Source organism: Elephas maximus, chromosome 13 (assembly GCF_024166365.1).
Source record: "Elephas maximus indicus isolate mEleMax1 chromosome 13, mEleMax1 primary haplotype, whole genome shotgun sequence".
NCBI lineage: Eukaryota > Metazoa > Chordata > Mammalia > Proboscidea > Elephantidae > Elephas > Elephas maximus.
In genome coordinates, this window is record NC_064831.1 from 47,755,546 (window position 1) to 47,775,762 (window position 20,217).

The 20,217-nt window shown below is 43.9% G+C and overlaps 1 protein-coding gene across 4 annotated transcripts in view; it reads left to right on the plus strand.

Annotated features, from left to right (window-relative positions):
* Window positions 1-20,217, plus strand: part of MYZAP (myocardial zonula adherens protein) — a 93,323-nt gene that overhangs the window by 42,994 nt on the left and 30,112 nt on the right. For 3 of the 4 annotated variants that reach the window (XM_049905328.1, XM_049905327.1, XM_049905326.1), the window contains 2 exons: window positions 2,472-2,551; window positions 4,608-4,713. In XM_049905328.1, the coding sequence (XP_049761285.1) occupies window positions 2,472-2,551; window positions 4,608-4,713 (186 nt within the window). Of the gene's footprint in view, window positions 1-2,471; window positions 2,552-4,607; window positions 4,714-9,954; window positions 15,572-20,217 lie in introns of those variants that run through there. The other variant, XM_049905329.1, reaches the window with a different exon arrangement.

Consider the following 20,217-nt stretch of genomic DNA (forward strand, 5'->3'; position numbering starts at 1 on the left):
AAAAAATAAATAAAAAACCGTTGCTGTAGAGATGACTCCAACTCACAGTGACCCCGTGTGTGTTAGAGTAGAACTGTGCTTCAAAGGGTTTTCAGTGGCAGGTTTTTCCGAAGTGGATCACCAGGCCTTTCTTCTGAGGTACCTCTGGTGGACTTGAACCTACAACCTTCTGGTTAGCAAAAGGTCAGTAGTTCGAACCCACCAGCTGCTCTTTGGGAGAAAGTTTTGGCAGTCTGTTTCTGTAAAGGTTACAGACTTGGAAACCTTTGGGGCAGTTCTACTCTTTTCTATAGGGTTGCTATGATAAACTTTAAAATTTATTATATATATATACACACAAAGCTTATAAATCTTTTTTATTTTAATATTTCATTTGACCCAATATATTGAAAATATTATCCTTTCAATATGTAATCAATATAACATTAAAAAAATTATTTTATTGTACTTTGGATGAAGAGCACACTAGTTTTTTATTAAACAATTAATACACACATTTTTTTGTGACATTGGTTGCCAACCCCATGACATGTAACATTCTCTCCTTCTCAACCTTGGGTTCCCCATTACCACCTTTCCTGTCCACTCTTGCCTTCTGTTCCTTGCCCCTGGGCTGCTATGCCCCTTTAGTCTCGTTTTGTTTTATAGGCTTGTCTTATCTTTGGCTGAAGGGTGAACCTCAGGAGTGACTTCATTACTGAGCTGTACGGGTGTCTGGGGACCATAGTCTTGGGGTTTCTCTAGTCTCTGCTAGACTAGTAAATCTTTTTTTTTTTTTTTTTGTGAGTTAGAATTTTGTTCTGCATTTTACTCCAGCTCTCCTGGGACCCTCTATCATGATCCCTGTCAGAGCAGCCAGTAGTGGTAGCTGGGTACCGCCTAGTTGTGCTGGACTCAGTCTGGTTTAGGCTGTAGTAGTTGTGGTCCATTAGTCCTTTGGACTAATCTTTCCCTTGTGTCTTTAGTTTTCTTCATTTTCCCTTGCTCCAGATGGGGTGAGACCAGTGAAGCATCTTAGATGGCCACTCACAAGCTTTTAAGACCCCAGACTCTACTCACCAAAGTTAGAATGTAGAACATTTTCTTTATAAACTGTTCTGCCAATTGAGCTACATGTTCCCCAAGACCATGATCCTCACAGCCCTTGAAGCTTGCAAATCATAAGTGCACAACCTGATACATATCTTAGTTTTCTATTGCTGCTATAAAAAATTACCACAAATTTAGTGGCTTAAAACAACACGAATTTATTACCTCATAGTTCTGGAGGTCAGAAGCCCTAAAATCCAGGTGTCAGTATGGCTGCGTTCCTTCTGGAGGGTTTAGGGCAGAATACATATCGTTGCCTTTTCTAGCTTCTAGATACTTCCTACGAAGGATCCCTGATGGTGCAGTGGTTAAGCATTCAGCTGCTAACCAAAAGGTGAGCAGTTTGAACCCACCAGCTGCTCTGTGGGAGAAAGATGTGGCAGTCTGATTCCCTAAAGGTTATAGCTTAGAAAACCCTATGGGCCAGTTCTACTCTGTCCTATATGGTTACTGTAAGTTAGAATAGACTCAATAGCAATGGATTTATAGGCCTCCTGTGTTCTTTGGCTCATGGCCCCATCCTCCATCTTAAAGCCAGAGCACAGCATCTTCCAGCCTCTCTCTCAGACTCTGACTCTGCCTTCCTCTTATGAGGATCTTTGTGACTTTTGCATTGGACCCACTTGGATAGTCCCTGATAATTTTCCCATCTCAAGATGCTTAATTTAATCACATCTGCAAATCTTCTTTTGCTATGAAAGGTAACATATTCACAGATTCTGGGGATTAGAATGTGGACCTCTTTGTGGGGTCACCATCGTGACGACCGCCGTGCATTGTTACACGTGAGCATTCCTGTGTAAACACCACCCAGGTTTACATATAGGATACTGCCAGAAGTCCAGAAACCTCTTTTCCCAATGATTCAGAAAATAATCAACAATTTTGCAATGTCACAGGCCACTGATTTTGAGTATTGATTAGCACTATTTTTTGTTGTTGTTGTGTGCCATCAAGTCAATTCCAACTCATAGCGACCCTACAGGACAGAGTAGAACTGCCCCATAGGGTTTCCAAGGAGTGGCTGGTGGATTTGAACTGCCGACCTTTTGGTTAGTGGCCTGAGCTCTTAAACACTTTGCCACCGGGGCTCCTATTATTATTTAGGACTATAAATTTTGACAAGACTTCTGAGCCTGGGCTGATGAAATTTTTTTTTTTTTAAATTAACCTTGAGTGGCTTTATCCAGGAGATTTATTCCTAAGAAGTCTGTAAATACACACCAACAGATATGGCTTGGCTTGGACTTTGGGTAGGTGGGTGTGGCAGGCCCTTGGGGGTGGTAGGGACTGGAACTCAGCAGTGATAGAGCTGCTTGATATGGGTTATGTCTCCTAACTTGGGATTCGTTGATTGAAATACCACTTTCTCTCTGTTTTAGGAACGTCATCAATTACAGCTCCAGCTCCTGGAGCATGAAGCAGAAATGTCAGCGGACAGAGCTGATTCTGACAGGGGAAGGTAAGACGTAGTGCCCTTTGTCTTGTCATAGATTTAGATGTAGGACATGCTGTGTTTCTGTGGGCTCATTTGGTTTAGACATTTTCATTCATCTGAGCAACAATGGCTGTGGACTTATTATATGTGTGAAACACTGGGCTGAGAGCTTCTGAGTGTAGCCAGTTCCTCTAGGAGCTTCCAGGTACATCTCATGGCCCATGGCTTGTTTCTAGTACGCTAGAACCCCTTCAGGGGCTCTGGTGGCATAGTGGTTAAGAGCTCAGGCTGCTAACAAAAGGTCGGCAGTTCGAATCCACCAGCCGCTCCTTGGAAACCCCACCTACGGGGCAGTTCTACTCTGTCCTATAGGGTACCTATGAGTTGGAATCGAGTTGACAGCACACAACAACAACTACAGAACACATCAGAGACTGTGCCAAGTACAAACATTTAGTCTATAAATATTCTCCATACCCTTGAACTCCACAGGATGCAACTTGTTGAAGAGAAAACTCTTCAACTGTGATTAATACCATTTATCCTGGAAACTAATTTTAAAATCTATTTCCAAATATTGCTCAGCAACACCTTGCATTGCCCCTGGCTCTGAGCATATAAGCCCTGTGTGGAAAATATGGGTGTAGTACTCTGTCTCTGCTAGAAATAAAAATGCAGACAAGCAGCACACACCCTCTGGTGAAGGAAACCAAGGGTGGGGTGATTTGTGCATTTGGAGCAAGTTAACTTAGCCTGAGATTCTTTGCTTACCTGTAAAACGGGGATTATTTTTTAAAGGTGGTTATGATGATGGTAGGAGAATACATAGTTAAAACGCTTGGCTCTAACCAAAAGTTTGGAAGTTCAAGTCCACCCAGGGGCTTTTTGGAAGAAAGGCCTTATGATCTACACTTTTGAAAACGTAGCCATGGACAACCCTATGGACTACAGCTCTACTCTGACACACGTGGGGTTGCCACGAGACATGGTCAACTCAACGGCAACTGGTTTTTTTATGATGATAACAATAGTGCCCATCTCATTGGGTTATTATTATGAGGCAACTGTTGGGCATACTGCCTGCCACATGGTTATGCTGAAAAAATGTTTTCTTTCCTGTTTTTGAGACTCAGGGTTCTCACAGTTGTAGGCGTCATTCCTAGTCCTTTACGTTTGCTGAGAAGGGAGCTGAAAGAGATGAGAAGTGGGAAGTGGGCCACCAGGCCCTTTGTCAGTGCTCCCCTCTGGTGGCGCCATAGAACTTAGAGTCTACCTGCTGACTTCCTTGGTTCCTTTTCAACAGAAAAGTCTGCAATGTCTGGTGATATGGCCCGCTCTACTTTGATGCAGAGAAGTTCTTTCCATGTGTTGTCCATTTGCACAGAGTAAATGATGTGTAGAACAACAATAATTCCAGACATTTCAGGACTCTGCCCCTTGATTTCAGATATTTTGTTGTACTGTTAGACACCATTCCTTCTTTGTTCTTCTAATCAAGGTAATTTACTGGATGTTCCAATACGATATTAATACCAAGACAGCCTCTCTTACCTGTAAATGGTACAAAAAACAAAAACAAAAGCTCTCTCAGTTTCTGGAACATAAGGTAACTGTCCTTACACAAGGTGAAACTTGCAAGTGGAAACTTGGAAAAGAGTCCTGTATTCCTTCTACAGTGGGTGTAGCTGACAGATAGTTAATCACCCACCCACACCAAACCCGTTGCCATTGAGTTGATTCTGGCTCACAGCGACCCCATAGGACAGAGTAGAACTGCCCCACGGAGTTTCCAAGACTAATCTTTACAGAAGCAGACAGCCACATCTTTGTCCTGTGGAGCGGCTGGTGGTATTGAACCACCGACCTTTCAGTTGGCAGGCAAGTGCTTTAACCGCTGTACCACCAGGGCTTCTCTGTTAACCACCCAGAATACACACAAAGTAAGGAGAGTGCATTTTTGGAGTTTCATTTCTTGTTACTTGGCAGTATTTCTGAACACCCAGCCTGTGAGCTTCTAAAGCAGTGAGTGGTCTTACTGCTTTGCTTTTGGGCTTGATTGCTTTTCCTCCTACCATGTTAGGTATCAGCAGCTGGAGGAGGCCTCCGCCGGCCTCCGGGAACGGATCAGACACCTAGACGATATGGTGCTTTGCCAGCAGAAGAAAGTCAAGCAGATGGTTGAGGAGGTAAGCCAGCATTTGTCAGAGGTCATGGGGCCCAGGATTACTTCCAGGTGGAATCACTTCAGCCCACAGCCAGATCCAGCTCAGCTCAGTTTCCTCTGGCTCACAGCCGAACTTGTGCTCAGGCCACTGTCATGTTGGCCCAGAGAGGGGTTTGCTCATATATCCCCAGGTGACTGCCCCGCTAAAGAAGGGCTTCTCCATATCAAAGGGTTACAGTTGAGGAAGCTGTGAGCACAGTCGGTCAGCTTACCCACTTTCTGGGGACAGTGATACCTCACGCAGGCGTCTACAGCTCAAGGGACAAAAGCTTACTGCAGCTCAGGGCTTTGCTCTGCTCTGCTCCCACTCAAACCCTGGTCTTTACTTCTGGGTGTGTCTCTCTTCCCTTCCCTTTCCTTCTCTTTCCCTGCTGCTTCCTCTGCATTTTCTTTCCCTTCTTCCGTCCTCCTCTCCTTCCACTCCTGTTCCTTCATCCTCTCTCTTCCACCATCCTTCCTTTCCTTAGCTACCTATGCAATATGGAACCAATTTATATGTTCCTTCTATACTGGACATAGTTTAATACTCTATTTTTCTAAACGAAAAAAAAAAAAAAATAGATAATTTGAACGTTTGTTTTTCTCTAAGAGTAAAAGAGAATCTTTTAACTTGTGTGAATGTAATCTGTCTCTTTTTCTTGTGGTGATCCTCCATAGAAGAAAGCCCAGGCTGTGGTAAAGCTAATCCCATGGTACAGTCATTTTTCCTTGCTCGTTTAAAAATCTGATGGAAAGTAGAACAGGTGGGTACTAATAGGCTTATAGGAATTCGGAGGGTCTGAGTCTCTAACTTGGAAGGAAAAGTTTCAACTTAATCGAACATTTGTTGGCAGTGGAAGAACTGAGAAAACATTTCCCTTATATTAAGTACTACTCTGAAAAGTTATTGATTTTGTTAATCCATAAAATGTGGCAATATTAGCGAGGTGGGGTTAAAGTCAAGAAATCCACGAGGATGGGACGGGGCACTTTTTGACATTACGTGTAAGAGAAACCTATTGTTGTGTGCTGTTGAGTCAATTCCGTCTCATAGGGACCCTATAGGACAGAGTAGAACTGCCCCATAGAATTTCCAAGGAGCAAAAATAGTTTTTTTTTTTTTTTTTTACCTGGTGGATTCAAACTGCCAACCTTTTGGTTAGCAGCTGTAGCATTTAACCACTGCGCCACCAGGGTTTCTTCCCTGGGAGAGGCAATGTGTTTTTGCCCTTTATTACGATGCAAGGCCAGGCCAGAACCACTGGGTGGCACTTGCAAAAGGCGAAATTCAGCTCTTCATTCGCCATGAGGAAAGCATCCCCCAAACTGGCCGGCCTGGGAAGGTGCTTGTTGAACGCTTTATCAGGGGCACGTTCCTTATGAGGTAAGCAGTTGAGGTAGAAGCTCTGGCGTTTCTTCAGAATGCTGTGTTCTGTAATCTGAAAGACTATGTGGAGGAAATCTGGCAACTTTGGTAAAGTGTTGCTTATATAAAGAAATCTCTATTGTTTACTGAGCTGTGGTGACACAGTGGTTAAGTGCTCGGCTGCTAACTGAAAGGTTGGCGGTTCAAACCCACCAGCCGCTCTGTGGCAGAAAGAGGTGGCAGTCTGCTTCTGTAAAGATTACAGCCTTGAAAACCCTACGGGGCAGTTCTACTGACTCGTCAGAAAGGGGTTTATTGTTTACTATGCTGTGTCTGATACTAAGATCTCAGCATGTCATTAATTTGGCATAATGAGTGAAATCGGCAAAGTCACACCTAAATCACTTCATTTGGACTGTTTTTAAAAAAATCCAGACTAGTAATTGGTCACTTGTGGAATCTTGAACTCTGACTACAGAAGAACTTATGGGGTCAAGTTCACTAACAGAAGACAAAGCAAGGTGTCTTCAGCAAGGTGTGGACCAAACACCCCACTAAGCTAGATCTTTCTGTTGAGTTCATTCTCCGTTTGTCATGGGTATCAGGGATTGGTTATCCCTCTTCCATTACCAGTTCTTCCAGCTGGTTCTGCTTCTGACAAAAAGAAAAAAATAAAGATAACACACACTCCTTTAGATGTTTAAGGATTTGCCAGAAAATAGAAGTATCAAGGGACTGAAAAAAAATAGCACTTACAGAGAATTCATTCATTCACCATTCATTCATTCACCAAATACCCACCAAGCACCTTCTCTGTGCCAGGGCTGGGTACTGAATGGGAGTGATGTGAACATGATCCCTGCCCTCAGGGAGCTCATCATCTGGCATAACCCTTGTCCCTGGGCTTTGTTCTGCTCTTTTACAGCTTTGTTGGGATTAGATCCTTTGTCTTGAATTGGGCTGCACTTTTTAGAGTCCTTGGGTAGCGCAAACGGACGCCTTGCTGCTACCTAAGAGGTTGGAAGTTTGCGTCCACCCAGAGGCACCACAGAAGAAAGGCCTGGCAATCTACTTCTGAAACATCAGCCATTAAAAACCCTGTGGAGCACAATTCTACTCTAATACTTATGGGGTTGCCCTCAGTCAGAGTCAACTCGATGGCGACTGGTTTTTTAGATTACCATTAAAGGCAGCAGGAGAGCAGGGAGGAGCAAAAAGCTGGGGAGGCACCTGAAGGCCAGCCGGAGCAGTTACCACCGTTCACGTAGCTCTGAGGGCTGTTTCTTCAGCACACCAGGTCGTTCACGCCTCTCTACCTGCTCTCCCAGGGCTGGTTCTGCTGCCAACTAAAGCAGCTTTCCTACCCAGGGGAAAATTATCTGGGAGAAAAAAACAAATTCTTATTTGCCCTCCAAGGGGGTGGATTTACATTTTTGCCAATGAGCAATGATATTACTCAGCTGAATAAACAATAATTTCATAAGAGTTCCTTGACCGTTTTCCATTTCAGCCATTAGGTGTTTCTGCCTGAGTTTATTATCTCTGTCTTCTCATTTCCAGCTGTGGTTTGTGACGTGTGAACAGTTTGTGCCAACTCAAAGTGTCTGAAGGGGGTTGGAAAGGAAGAATTACTTCTTTAGACTTGTTTTCTTTTGCAGAAAGCAGTTGTTTTCCCTCCCCCTTCCTATAAATTAAGTGTTTGCTGGGGTGCAGGGGTGCAGAGGTACCGGCGTGCAGGGATGCAGGTGTGCAGAGGTGCAGGGGATTCATGGCACCTATTAGTTCTTGCTTCTCCTCCCAGGCTGCACGTTCGAATCACCTGGGGAGCTTTAAAAAAAAGCCAGCACCTGGCAGGTGGGGGTGGGAAGGACTGTTTTTTTTTTTTTTTCTCTCTTTACACTCCCTATGCGATTCCCACGTGCAACCAGGACTGAGGCCTGCTGCCCTGGCTTCTCAGGCAGATCAGTGGGCTGGCTGTCCTCAATGGCTTTGCATAATGTTGATAGTGTATTCCCGCAAACTTCCTTCAGAAACTTCTGTACCTGAGGTGGAAAGCTGGTTGTGAAACAGGCAAAGCAGAGAATCAAAAACCAAACCAAACCTGTTGCTGCCGTGTCGATTCCAACTCAGAGTAGAACTGCCCCATAGGGTTTCCTAGGAGTGGCTGGTGGATTCGAACCTCCTATCTTTTGGTTAGCAACCAGACTCTTAACCACTGTGCCACTAGGGCTCCAAAGCAAAGAGGGAAGGGCTAGATGGAAGAAGGCCAGGAAACCAAGGACTGGAGCACTGATGTGGGACAGCTGATGCAAGTCTGTGAGTGCCTGAAGGTCCTGTCAGGGGATCTAGTACTTGCTGCCACCCCTTGTCTCAGGAGGATTCCGTCACAGCTCACTCTTGATAACTGTACTGCCTGGTGGTGTCTAAATAATAAAGACTTCCTGGTACATCTAGAGAGAAGATGTGACTGAGGTAGGATAAGGCACACTTGTTAAATAGGTGATAGAGACTTTAAGGGACAGATCTAACATACCCAATGTCCTTGGAAGTGTGAACCTGCCACTAACAAGGAGATCAAAAAGCAGGTCTTGTGGGTCCTCTTCTCATGTGTATGTGTTTAGGCACGTGTGTGTGTGCACGTGCCTAGTGTGCATACATACGTATGCATGCAGGCTCTCACCTGGTTTAAATCACCCACTTCTGTCTACACAGAAGACCTTACACTTGGCTCTGCTGTACCTCTTTAGAAAGAAAAGAACATACCTTGCTGAAATAATACTGTTAACAATGACTGCTTTTCCAGTGCAAGGCAGAGCAGAACCTGTTTGCAATTCCTAAGAAATGGTTTTGAAAGTAATTATCATCTCTTGGATTTTTTTTTTTTTTTTTAAAGAGTGATGCTGTTGTTATAAACGATAATTCCATGGAGAAACACACTGGATCAGGGCAAATAGATGATGAATGCCTCTTCAGAGGTGAGGCTTTGAGTCCCTGGCTTGTGAGGCAGACAGCAAAATAGGGCTTCCCCATAACTCACCTCCCAGGCCCTGAGTCTATAAGCATCCCCTACAAATAGCCCTGCAGTTAGAAGCCTGGGAGAGGTGCTTCTGGGTATGCAGTGAAAGGCGGCCTGGACAATGGAAATGGTCATGGACTTTAGAATCAGACAGCCCGCATTTACTAGTTGTGGGACCTTCAACTAGTTATAGTTTTCTTGACTGTAAAATAGGGCTGATAGCAGTGTCCACCTGGGAGGGAATATTGTAAGAGCTAAATGAGATGATGTATACCAGGCCCTTAGTGTATTAACTGGAGCACAGTCAATACACAGTAAACACCAGCTGCTACTACGGTTAACCACGGTGGGTGAGTCCTGCTGTGTATGCCCAAAGTAAAGCTACACGAGTTAGAAGCAAAAGTAGCTGGGTTGATTTCTTGACTGATACCCAGGGCTACCCTCTTCCCTTTTGGGAGTCTTATGGGCCAAACTGGATCTTTGGGATAAGCTTTCCTCTGCACTTCTGCGCTCTGTGCTGCTTTCTAGCTTAGCCATCAATCCCTTGAGTAGAATATTTATGCACAAAGCAATTTAAAAAATTTAAATTCTCTCCATCCCAAGAACCTTCCATTTGAAACAGCACAACCACTTGTAGGCACACAGTATTTTAAAACTATCATGTGTTTTGCTAAAATGTGCAACACACAAAAGTACATTTTTGCCAAATGCCTTCTGTTGGGAGGATTCAGGGTAATTTCTGTGGCTGATAATTAGGTAATGTCATTCTTAAGTGGGGTGGGGGAAAGGAGCCATAGCATTGGTCCCAGAAGCCTAATGCAACGCACTTGAACTGTTTCTAGATCATGGCTCACGAGCTCTTCTCCAGATTTAGTCTCCGGTTCTTTGGAAGATGATAAAATGGTAGACTGCTCTGGGTTGGAAGCGATTTCTTTTATTGTTGGTGACTAGAAGAACACACGTACTCGCTGTGCTGGGAAGAGGTGGCATTTATCTGTGATGAGCTGATGAACAAAACGGGAAGGACAGGCTACTGAAAGGAAATTTGACCGTGTAGGTAGGGCTGCTTTGTGAAAATACCCACAAACTGCAACCGCACCTTGTACAACCTCAAACTGCAGAGTTGAGAGAATGCAAATATCCTTAGAGTGTTTTTAGAGACTTAGATTCCTAGACGTCAAAGAAGGAAATGCAATGAAAAATAGAGCTAAGAGTGAATTTGGAAAGTGCCAGGTGGAGGCTGGTCTTCTGATGTTGGAAAATGAAGCCTTACTTATGGAAAAAGCTGCCAAGGACATCTGCCCAGGAGAGGGAAGAGGGCTTGAAGAATGTCAGTGCTCCAGGAAGGAAGTGCCCACCACACCACAACCCCGAAAACACGGAAGCAGCCAAGCGCCCGTGTAGTTTGATTATATTTCTCCTTGGGAAGGGGCCTTGGGATTGTCCTTTCTGAATGGGTATCAATAGCACTACTCAACTTAGCACTCATCTTGTTTAGGAAAAGTTTGGTTTGTTTCTGTTGTCAACAGCGTTTTGCCTCAACAGACAGTTCAACCAGCTTCATGGAAAGGAGAAGTATATCTGATGAGAAGAAAAATGTATTCGATTGAAGTGAAATGATATTTCATGGGTACTTTATGTTATAGTGGTTTGCCTTGAGATAGCTGCAGGTGCTGATGTTTCATACAAACTCACAGTGTTGCTGAGAACTGGTAGTAATAGCAGTAGCAGCTGTGGTACTAATAGTTAATGAGTGATACTAGCGTATGTAGGCTAGTAGGCTGGGCTAAAGGAGTGAGCTCATGAAGGAGCTGCTGGTCACTTAGACCTTGGGCAGCTCTCCTTCCATCCGCTTCTCCATGGCGGAGTGGACAGGCAGATACTTTCTTGTCAGGATTTGTCTTTGGTCTTTCTTTTAGATGCCTCTGACTATCTTCAGCAAGTAGGGAGTCGATGGGAAAGGAAACAGATGAGTAATTTACCATGTTAGTAATTACCCATTAATGTAGCCAGCCTGTGCATACTGCTCTGTTTAAACACAGATGCCCAGGTACTCCTGGACTGCTGAGTATTCAGGGTTGCCTTGGGGTGATTGGGGTCACATTTGAAATGTGTTAATCTGGATGTTGGAGTCCCCCAGTGGGGCAAAGGGCTGACAGGTTGGAAGTTCTAGTCCACCCAGAGGCACCTTTGAAGAAAGCCCTGGTGATCTACTTCTGAAAAATCAACCGCTGAAAACCCTTTGGAACACAGCTCTGCTTGACACACATGGAGGCACCATGAGTCAGAGTCGATTCGACAGCAGCTGGTTAACCCAGTTGCCACTCTGGTGTAGCTGCCTGCAGTGTCTCTTGGGGCACCCTTTCTGCCTTAATGTTTTTCTGAGTCTCTGCAATGGATCCCAGTTGCAAAAAATTAAATAATATAAAACAAGGGGATTAATGAGTTTTAGAGAAATTTACCACCATGTGAGTCTCTCTACCCTTGTCATGTGCAGTCCCTGTGCCCTTGGTGTTTCATCCTTTTGGTGTGGCCAGTCCCTGGAGGCTAGGTAGACCTTATTTTGTGGAGCAGATAGCAAGGACCCTGTGGGCCAGGACTGAGGCTGAGGCAAGAGAGCAGCCAGGGCGCAGCAGGTAGAGGCATTTTCTCTCCTGGGGGTTCAGGTACCTGAGGCACCTTGCTCACCTCTCCCTCATCCCAGCCTGGAGCCCAAGGCTGATGCGGGAGCTCCTTAGATCTGTATGCTCCACTTGCCAGGACCTGCCTCAGCCTGCTCCTTCTGCCCGGACTGTGATGTGTTCCAAACCTGACTTACTGCCTGTGAAACCTGAGTCATCTGCTCAAATCCTGCCTCAGCCTGCCCCCAGCCCCCAGCATGAGTGTACCGCGCATCCTCCCGCCTCCCCTAACTGGATCCTTGGTCTGGACCCCCTAAGTGCACACCCCTAGCCATTCCTGCCCCCACCCACGGGAGGTGCCTGCCATCTTTTGAGGTAGAATTTATTTGTAATGAACGTGTTATAATTTCAAATTCTAGCATTTAACATTGTATTATTTACTTCTTTGTTTTAAAATCTTAGATATTTTGTCTAAGATGTGGAACTTTTTAAGGGATCAGAAATATCACATGCATGTAAGCCTTATGCATTCTAGGAAGAAATACTCCAGGTTCATTTTATGACACATGTTGGTTGATGTATTCACGGTACAAATTGTCCTTTCAAGGCAGGAGACTTTTTCTTTGTAAATGTCATTGAGCCCAGTTTCTCTTTATCAGAATTGTTTCTAATTGGCTTTGAAATATTTCCCAGAGACCTGGGTGCCCACATTCTGCCCACGGAGAGAACCAGGGGCTAAGCAGTCGGTATTTGGAGTAACTCCCCATTACTGAGAGCTTCTCGTCTTCCCAGGGTGTGCATGTGGCGCCAGGTCCCCAGGCTAAGCCTGTGTGGGTTTGATTACTAGCTCAGGTTGTTTGTTTTTTGTGTTTTTAGCACGGGAAACTGAAGCTTAGAGTCTGAAAAAATTAGTAGCTGGCAGCCAATCAGCAGACAGTGGTGGTGCGGGTCCACCCCAGACCTGTTCTCCTTTGTTTAACTGGAAAAAAAAATTTTAATACGGAAAATTATAGAAAATGGTTAAAAACAAAAACCTCTAGAATTGACAAACATTAATATTTTGGCATACTTGTTTCAGAGTTTTTTTTAATAAAAGAAATAAAATATTACCAATAGTGTTTCTACTCCTTTCACTCCTCCCTAGTTCTGTTCCTCTTCTTTCCTCCTGGCTCTGGCCCTCTTCAGAGGCAACCACCACGAGAATCTGGTCTCTATCCAGGCCGTGTCTCTGTGCTTTTATTGCATATATATGTACCTATTTTTTTTTTTTTTTTATTACCAAGGTAAAGCTTTATTTATGTGTTTAAAAATTTACATGAATGGTATTTATTGTACATATTTTGCAGCCTGCTATTTTCCCCAATTTGGTTTTTGATGTCATTATGTATAGATCTGAATTACTCATTTTAATGACTGTATAGTATTCCATTATGTGAATATACTGTAATTTATTCATCCAAGGCCCTATTGGTGTTTAGTTTGTTTCCTAATTTTTATTCTTTTACAAATAATGCTGAACATGTCTCTATACTTCTCTAGCTAAGAAATATACTAGAGGAGGAATTGGTATTGAGAAACCCTGGTGGCACAGTGGTTAATTGAACTTAACTGCTAACTGAAAGGTTGGTACTTTGAACCCACCAGCTACTCTGAGGGAAAAAGATGTGGCAGCCTGCTTCCCTAAAGATTCAAGCCTTGGAAACCCTATGGGGCAGTTCAGCTCTGTCCTATGGTCGCTATCAGTCAGAATCGACTCAATGGCAGTGGGTTTTTTGTGAGTAGATACGGCAGAGTTGCTCTCCAAGTACACACTTCCACCAGTCTCATGTGACGGGGCAGGCGTCTCCGCATCCTTGTTGCAGTTTGGTGTTGTTGGGCTGTAATTATTGCCTCTTGTGAGATGGAATCTCATTGTTTTAATTTGTGCCAGTACTACTCAATAAATCTAGTGAGATGGAGCATTTTTTCATAAGATTATTGACCGAGCGGGCATCCTCTTTTATGTAGCTGTTCATTTTTCCATATGGTTGTTTATCTTTCTCCTGATGATTTGTTAGGACCTCTTCACGTATTATCAAATTAATTATTCACCAAAAAATATTTGGATACAGCTGTCTCCTCCTAGACAGTGGTTTTCGTATGTTTGTTTGTTTATGGTGTCTTTTATAATATACAACTAATTTTGGTATAAATGTATCAGTCTCTGTGCTCTTTGGTGCATCTTGTTTTTTGGTCACACAGATGTTTTCTGTCTAGTTTTAAAGTTTTTTTTTCATCTTTAGGTCTTTAATTACAGTCCCACACCCTCTTCCCTCCTTCCCTACTCTATTTTTATCCAGAGCACTTATCGTTTTCTAATAATACCATACACTTGCCTGTTTTGCCTTTTTATTTTGTTTACTGTTTCTCCCCACTAGAATGTAAGCTCCATGAGGGCAGGGATTTTTGTCTGTTTTGTTCTCGGCTGTATCCCTAACACCTGGAACAGTCACTGGCATATAGTAGGTGCTCAATAAATATTTGTGAAGAAATAAAGAATAACCCATGTGGAATTTATTTTTGTGTGTATGGTATGAGTAAGTCTCTGTTTTTATTTTCTTGTTTTTTCCCGTCGCGGAAAACCTGTTTCCAGCATCTATTGACTAGTCCATCCTGACCACACTGATTTTTCCAGGCGCCTTGTCAGCCTGAGTTTTTTCCACTGTGCCACTGGTTTTGAACATTCCTGCTCTCCTGCCCCGCTGCTAATGTCTGCAGGAAGTCCAGTTCTGGGGCTTAGGGGTGAGAATGGGCTGCCGTGGAGCCAGGTAGCACTTACGGGGAGTTCTCTGATGCGTTGGTCATTTTAGAAGAACCTTTTCTTTTCATTTTTCTAATTATTTTATTTATTTTTGTTGTTGAAAATACGCATAGAAGAACATATACCAATTCATCAGTTTCTATGTGTACAATTCAGTGTCTTAAAGACTAGAAACGCCTTTCATATGAGTGCAAACATGGACATGAGTTCCTGCCTTCAAGGAACTTTCTGATTGACCTTAAAAATTTAAGAACTCGAAGCAGAGTGTGCTGAGTGTTCAACAGGGGTGTGACTGTGTGCTGGGAATACAGAGCCCGTAATGGTCAAAGGCTGGGAATACAGAGCCCATCATGGTCATAGGCTGGGAGTACAGAAGCCTGTCATGGTCATAGGCTGGGAGTACAGAAGCCCGTCATGGTCATAGGCTGGGAGTACAGGAGCCTCTCATGGTCATAGGCTGGGAATACAGGAGCTTGGCATGGTCATAGCCTGGGAATACAGGAGCCCGTCATGGCCACAGGCTGGGAATACAGAGCCTGTCATGGCCACAGGCTGGGAATGCAGAGCCCGTCATGGGCACAGGCTGGGAGTACAGGAGCCCGTCATGGTCATAGGCTGGGAATACAGAGCCTGCCATGGTCATAGGCTGGGAGTACAGGAGCCCAACATGGTCATAGGCTGGGAGTACAGGAGCCCGTCATGGTCATAGGCTGGGTTACAGAGCCCGTCATGGTCATAGGCTGGGAATACAGAAGCCCGTCATGGTTAATGGATTTGAGTGATTTAACTCTGACTTTGCATTTGCCCCACTCCTGATTAGGCTTTGCAGTCTTGAGCAAGCTACTTATCCTCTCCAAGACTTAGTCTCCTTATCTGTAAAATGGGAGGCTCGTAGTAATGCCTCCTTTCTGAGGTGGTTGTTAAGGGCTGACTGATAAAATGCATGTCAAGTACTTAGCATGGTGCCTGTGAATGCTAACTAGTCCTGGTGTGGGTGAAGAGTCTTTAGGGAGGAGGCGGTTTTTTGACCAGGCTTTGCAGGGTGGGTTGGGTTTTTTCCGACAGGGAATGAATGGGTGGAGGACATATCAGACAGAAAATACAGAATAAACAAAAACATGGAGATCAGAAAGCATAGAGTTAGCTCAGGGAGCATCAATCTAGGTTGCCTGGGTTGTAGGAGGGAGTGAAGGTGAAAGGCTAGAAATGTAGGTTGAGACCAATCATGGTGGGTTATCAGCACCAAATGCCCTTTATTACTCTGCTCGTAGCGACTCAGCGGCTCCCCATTGCTTTGTCAGATCTGAACGCAAGAGTGATGCCTCTGGCAGGAGATGCTGGTAAATCACTGGGGAGAGGGGCTGGTAGGGCAGCCAAAGGCTCTCAGGAGGCCCCTGCCCAGTGCTGGTGAGGGTCCATATCCCAGGGCACTTGAACTTTAGGGACTTTTTAAAAAACTACCATGTTTTTGAGCACCAACTTTGTGCCAGGTGAGGAGCCAGGTGCTTCTATATCCATATTACATTAGTCTAAACAGTTCTTTCCCTGGATATTCCAGTCCAGTGTTTGTGTTTTGTCTCTGAAACTGTGTCCATCTGGGGATAGAGAGCCTAGGAGCATGTCCTTCCTGGTGTCTCCATTCCTCCTTCTTTCTCTAAAGTCATAGAGGAAGAAAGAACAGCCTGAAAATTCAGGGCCTCTACATGCCATTTGTAAAACAAGATATCCAATGCCAGCATTACTTCTAGAACTTTGCCTGATTTCTGCGTAGCATTGCAGTGACAGGTTGTCATCACAGGGAGGGTGGAAGAAAAACTCGACATCGCTATGGTGTCAGAGAATCTTGGGTTTAGTTCCTAGTCCTGCCAACATCTAGCCCCAGGGTGGCCAACTGTCCTGGTTTGCCTGCGACTAAGGAGGTTCCTGGCACATGAGACCTTAAGTGCTAAAACCTGGAAAGGCTCAGTTAAACCAGGAAGAGCTGGTCATCCTATTTAGCCTTGTGATGTAAACCTACCTTCACTCCCATCAGCAGGACATCCAGTGGTGTGTTTGTTCATGAAGGTTGGGACCATGTCTTCCTTGTTACTGCAGTGCTCCCAGCATCCAACACCGTGCCCAAGACAGAGGTGCTCAGTAGATGCCTTTTGAGGGAATGAATGGTGAAACTCTTGGAACCTCAGTTTCCTCAGCTATAAAATGGGGATAACCTTCTTAGGGTTGTTTCTCTGAAACTAGTGAGATGACTCAGCAAAAGCCTGGTACCCAGCACAGCCTCCTTTCTTCCTTCCCAGTGAAGGCACATGGTTTGGTGAGCCATTTTGTTCATCCTTCTACGATATTTTTACAGCCGAGTCATTTTTAGGTACCCAAGAGAATCAGGGTGCTATGCCTCCCTGACAGTGCAGTAGTTAAGCTCTCGGCTAACCAAAAGGCTGGTGGTTCCAACCCACCAGTGGCTCCGCAGGAGAAAAGTCCTGGTGATCTGCTCCCATAAAGATTGTTGTGTTGTTGTTAGGTGCCATTGAGTCGATTCTGACTCATAGCCGCCCCATGTACAACGGAATGAAACACTGCCTGGTCCTACTCCATCCTTATGATCATCGTTATGCTTGAGCCCATTGTTGCAGCCACTGTGTCAATGCATCTCATTGAGGGTCTTCCTCTTTTTCACTGATCCTCTACTTTACCGAGCATGATGTCCTTCTCGAGGGACTGATTCCTTCTGATAACATGTCCAAGATTACAGCCTAGGAAACCCTATGAGGCAGTTCTTCTACTCTGTTGTACGTGGTCTCTCTAAGTTGGAATCACCTTGCTGGCACTCAGCAACATTTCTCTCCTTAAAGAGAAGTTAGATTATCTTTGATATAAAATAGAAGTCAAACCCAATTAGATGATTTTACCTCAGAAGCCAGTTTTAACTGATCCTTTTGAATGGTATAGTTCTATTATTATATATTACTTCAAACTTAATAGGAAAAAATTGATTAAAATATGTGCCCTGTTCATATCCAGCCTGGCTGACTGCCACAAGATACATTTATTGAAAATGAATTTCTACAAACCCAATCAGACATCATGAAGATGAAAAATGTACCTTTTTCCTCCGTTCCTTCATTGATTTTTCATTTTCCCCACTCAGAGTTTCATTTAGCAATTTTTCAGTTTCGTTTTGTTGTGGCCTTAATTCATTTCCCCTGCCCCCTTCCCTCCAAAATGAGATAATGTACCATTTCCCTGGCCCCCATTAAATGGCTCTTTCCTGCTGCGTTTGTGGGGCGGGCTTTGAGCTTGCCATGCGTTCCTGTGCTTTATTACTGTTGAACAAAGAGGGTAAGCTTTATTATTGCTTTTATTCTCGCGTTTTGCAGTGGCTTTTATCAAGGAGGATACACATTAAAAAATACAATAACTCTGAAATTACAGTTTACAAGACATCTGAAATAGAATTAAGAGAAGATGTAGCAAAAATTAAAAACCTTTTCCGGGGAAGAGTGTAAAATTCCAAGTATTCCCATTTTACACTGCGGGGTGTCTGAGGATCAAATATGGTTCCTCTTGATTTGCTAAAGGAAAGGGACAGGAGTGTTTGCCAGACCACAGAGGGAACGAGAGGCTGGGTCAGAAACGAGGCCCTGTTGGGACCAGATCACAGAGGGAACGAGAGGCTGGGTTGGAAACAAGGCCCTGTTGGGACTAGAGGAAGCAAAGGGAAAAGGTGGCTCTTGAAAGCTGGTGCCTACCTCCTTCCTGACCCGACTCAGCTCACTGATTCACTGGGTCCCTGGGGGCTTTCAGGAGCAATAATGGGGATTTGCAAGCTGTTTTCTTACAAAACTTTGATATTTTCAGAAAATCTACCAGTTGCTGTCAAGTCAGCTCTGACTCACGGAGACCCAGGTGTGTCACAGTAGACCTGTACTCTATAGGTCTGATTTTTCAGAAGTGGATTACCAGACCTTTCTTCCAGGGTTCCTCTGAGTGGACTCGAACTTCCAACCTTTCAGTTAGCAGCCCAGCACATTAACCATTTGTACCACCTTGGGACTCCTCAAATAAACTAACAACATAAATTTCCTCCCCCAAAAGGCTACAAGGGTTCAATAAAGTATCATGTTACTTTCTCTTGACATAGAACCCATAACCCTAGTTATCTCCTTTTGAGTAGACGCTCTGGTTGGCCGGGATACATCTTTGATGGATTCAAAAGGACCATGAATTATTTCTTCGCAAATGCAGTTAAAAGCAGAAAGTCTTTTAGGTGAGGGTTCATGGGAAGAGGGACGACAAAGCAGAGGTGTTGGTGGAAATGTTGGGGACCTTTGGTTTATTTATTATTGAGTGGCCATATTTTGCCAGTGTGTGTGAGGGCACACACACACAGTTTCACACTCTGATTTTTGATCAAAGTGCCTGTGGGCCTTGGCCAGTTATTCCAAAAATAATAAAACCAAAATTTTTTTGAAAAAGCAAATTTCCAAGAAAATAAACAATAATACCATAAACTTAAACTGTCTGGATTTTAAAAATCAAATTCCCTTTCCCTTACAGAATTTTAAGCAGTTTGATGGAATGTGACTATCCATGTTAATATACCTTCTGGTATCAGTCAGGTTGGTTTCACGTGTGGCACTCCCCGTATGTGCTAAAACTGACGTGCACCGTTTACACGCTCCCTTTCAGTATGTTCCGTGTTGTTCGTAAGGCATTTCTCAGATTACATGTATATTGCCATTTGCCAGTTGATAAAAGGACACATCCCAAAACCCAGTTCCTTAAAAACCCCCATCAAGTGCTCTCTAGTATTTAATACGTATTTGCTGCTGTAATTCTTATATTCATTAATTTCTCTTCACAGTCCCCGAGTTCAATGTTAAATTTCATGAGTCTTGCACAGTTGGGTACTGTTTACGTAATTCTCACTATAGCGTGTAACATATTCTGACATCTTACGTAAAACAACTTCTGTCCTACACATAACCAATGGGAAAAATTTCCAGAAGCTGAGAAGCCTCATAGCCTCCAGGGTCACACTAAAACCGTAACATAAACATACTAAGTTCTTAAACAATTTTCTTTTGGTCTGGTCTTCATACAAGTTCTATTTAAAAAAATTTTTTCTTTATTGTGCTTCAGGTGAAAGTTTATAGTGCAAATTAGTTTCTCATTCAAAAATTTATACACAAGTTTTTTTGTGACATTGATTGCAGTTCCTGCAATGTGTCAGCACTCTGCCCTTTTCCCCTTACACCCCAGTTCCCCGTGTCCATCCGTCCAGTTTTCCTGTCCCTTCTTGCTGTCTTTGCTTTTGGGCAGGTGTTGCCCATTTGGTCTCAAATTGTTGATTATTCTAAGGAGCACATTCCTCACGAGCTTTTTTGTTTGTTTTATTGGCCTGTCGAATCTTTGGCTAAAAGATGGACTTCAGGAGAGGCTTCAGTTCTGAGTTAGCAGGGTGTTTGGGGGCCATAGCCTCAGGAGTTCCTCCAGTCTCCATCAGACCAGTGAGTCTGAACAAGTTATTTTTTGAAACAAATTGGGAGAAATCCTTTCACTATGGCAGCCATTTCCAAAGCAGTTTATAAAAATGTGTGGGTCGATGAGAGTGATTTCAGGTCCCTAAGAGGAGGGTTCTTTTATATATTGATGCACTCAACAGTTGCCCACTGTGGGTTTGCTGT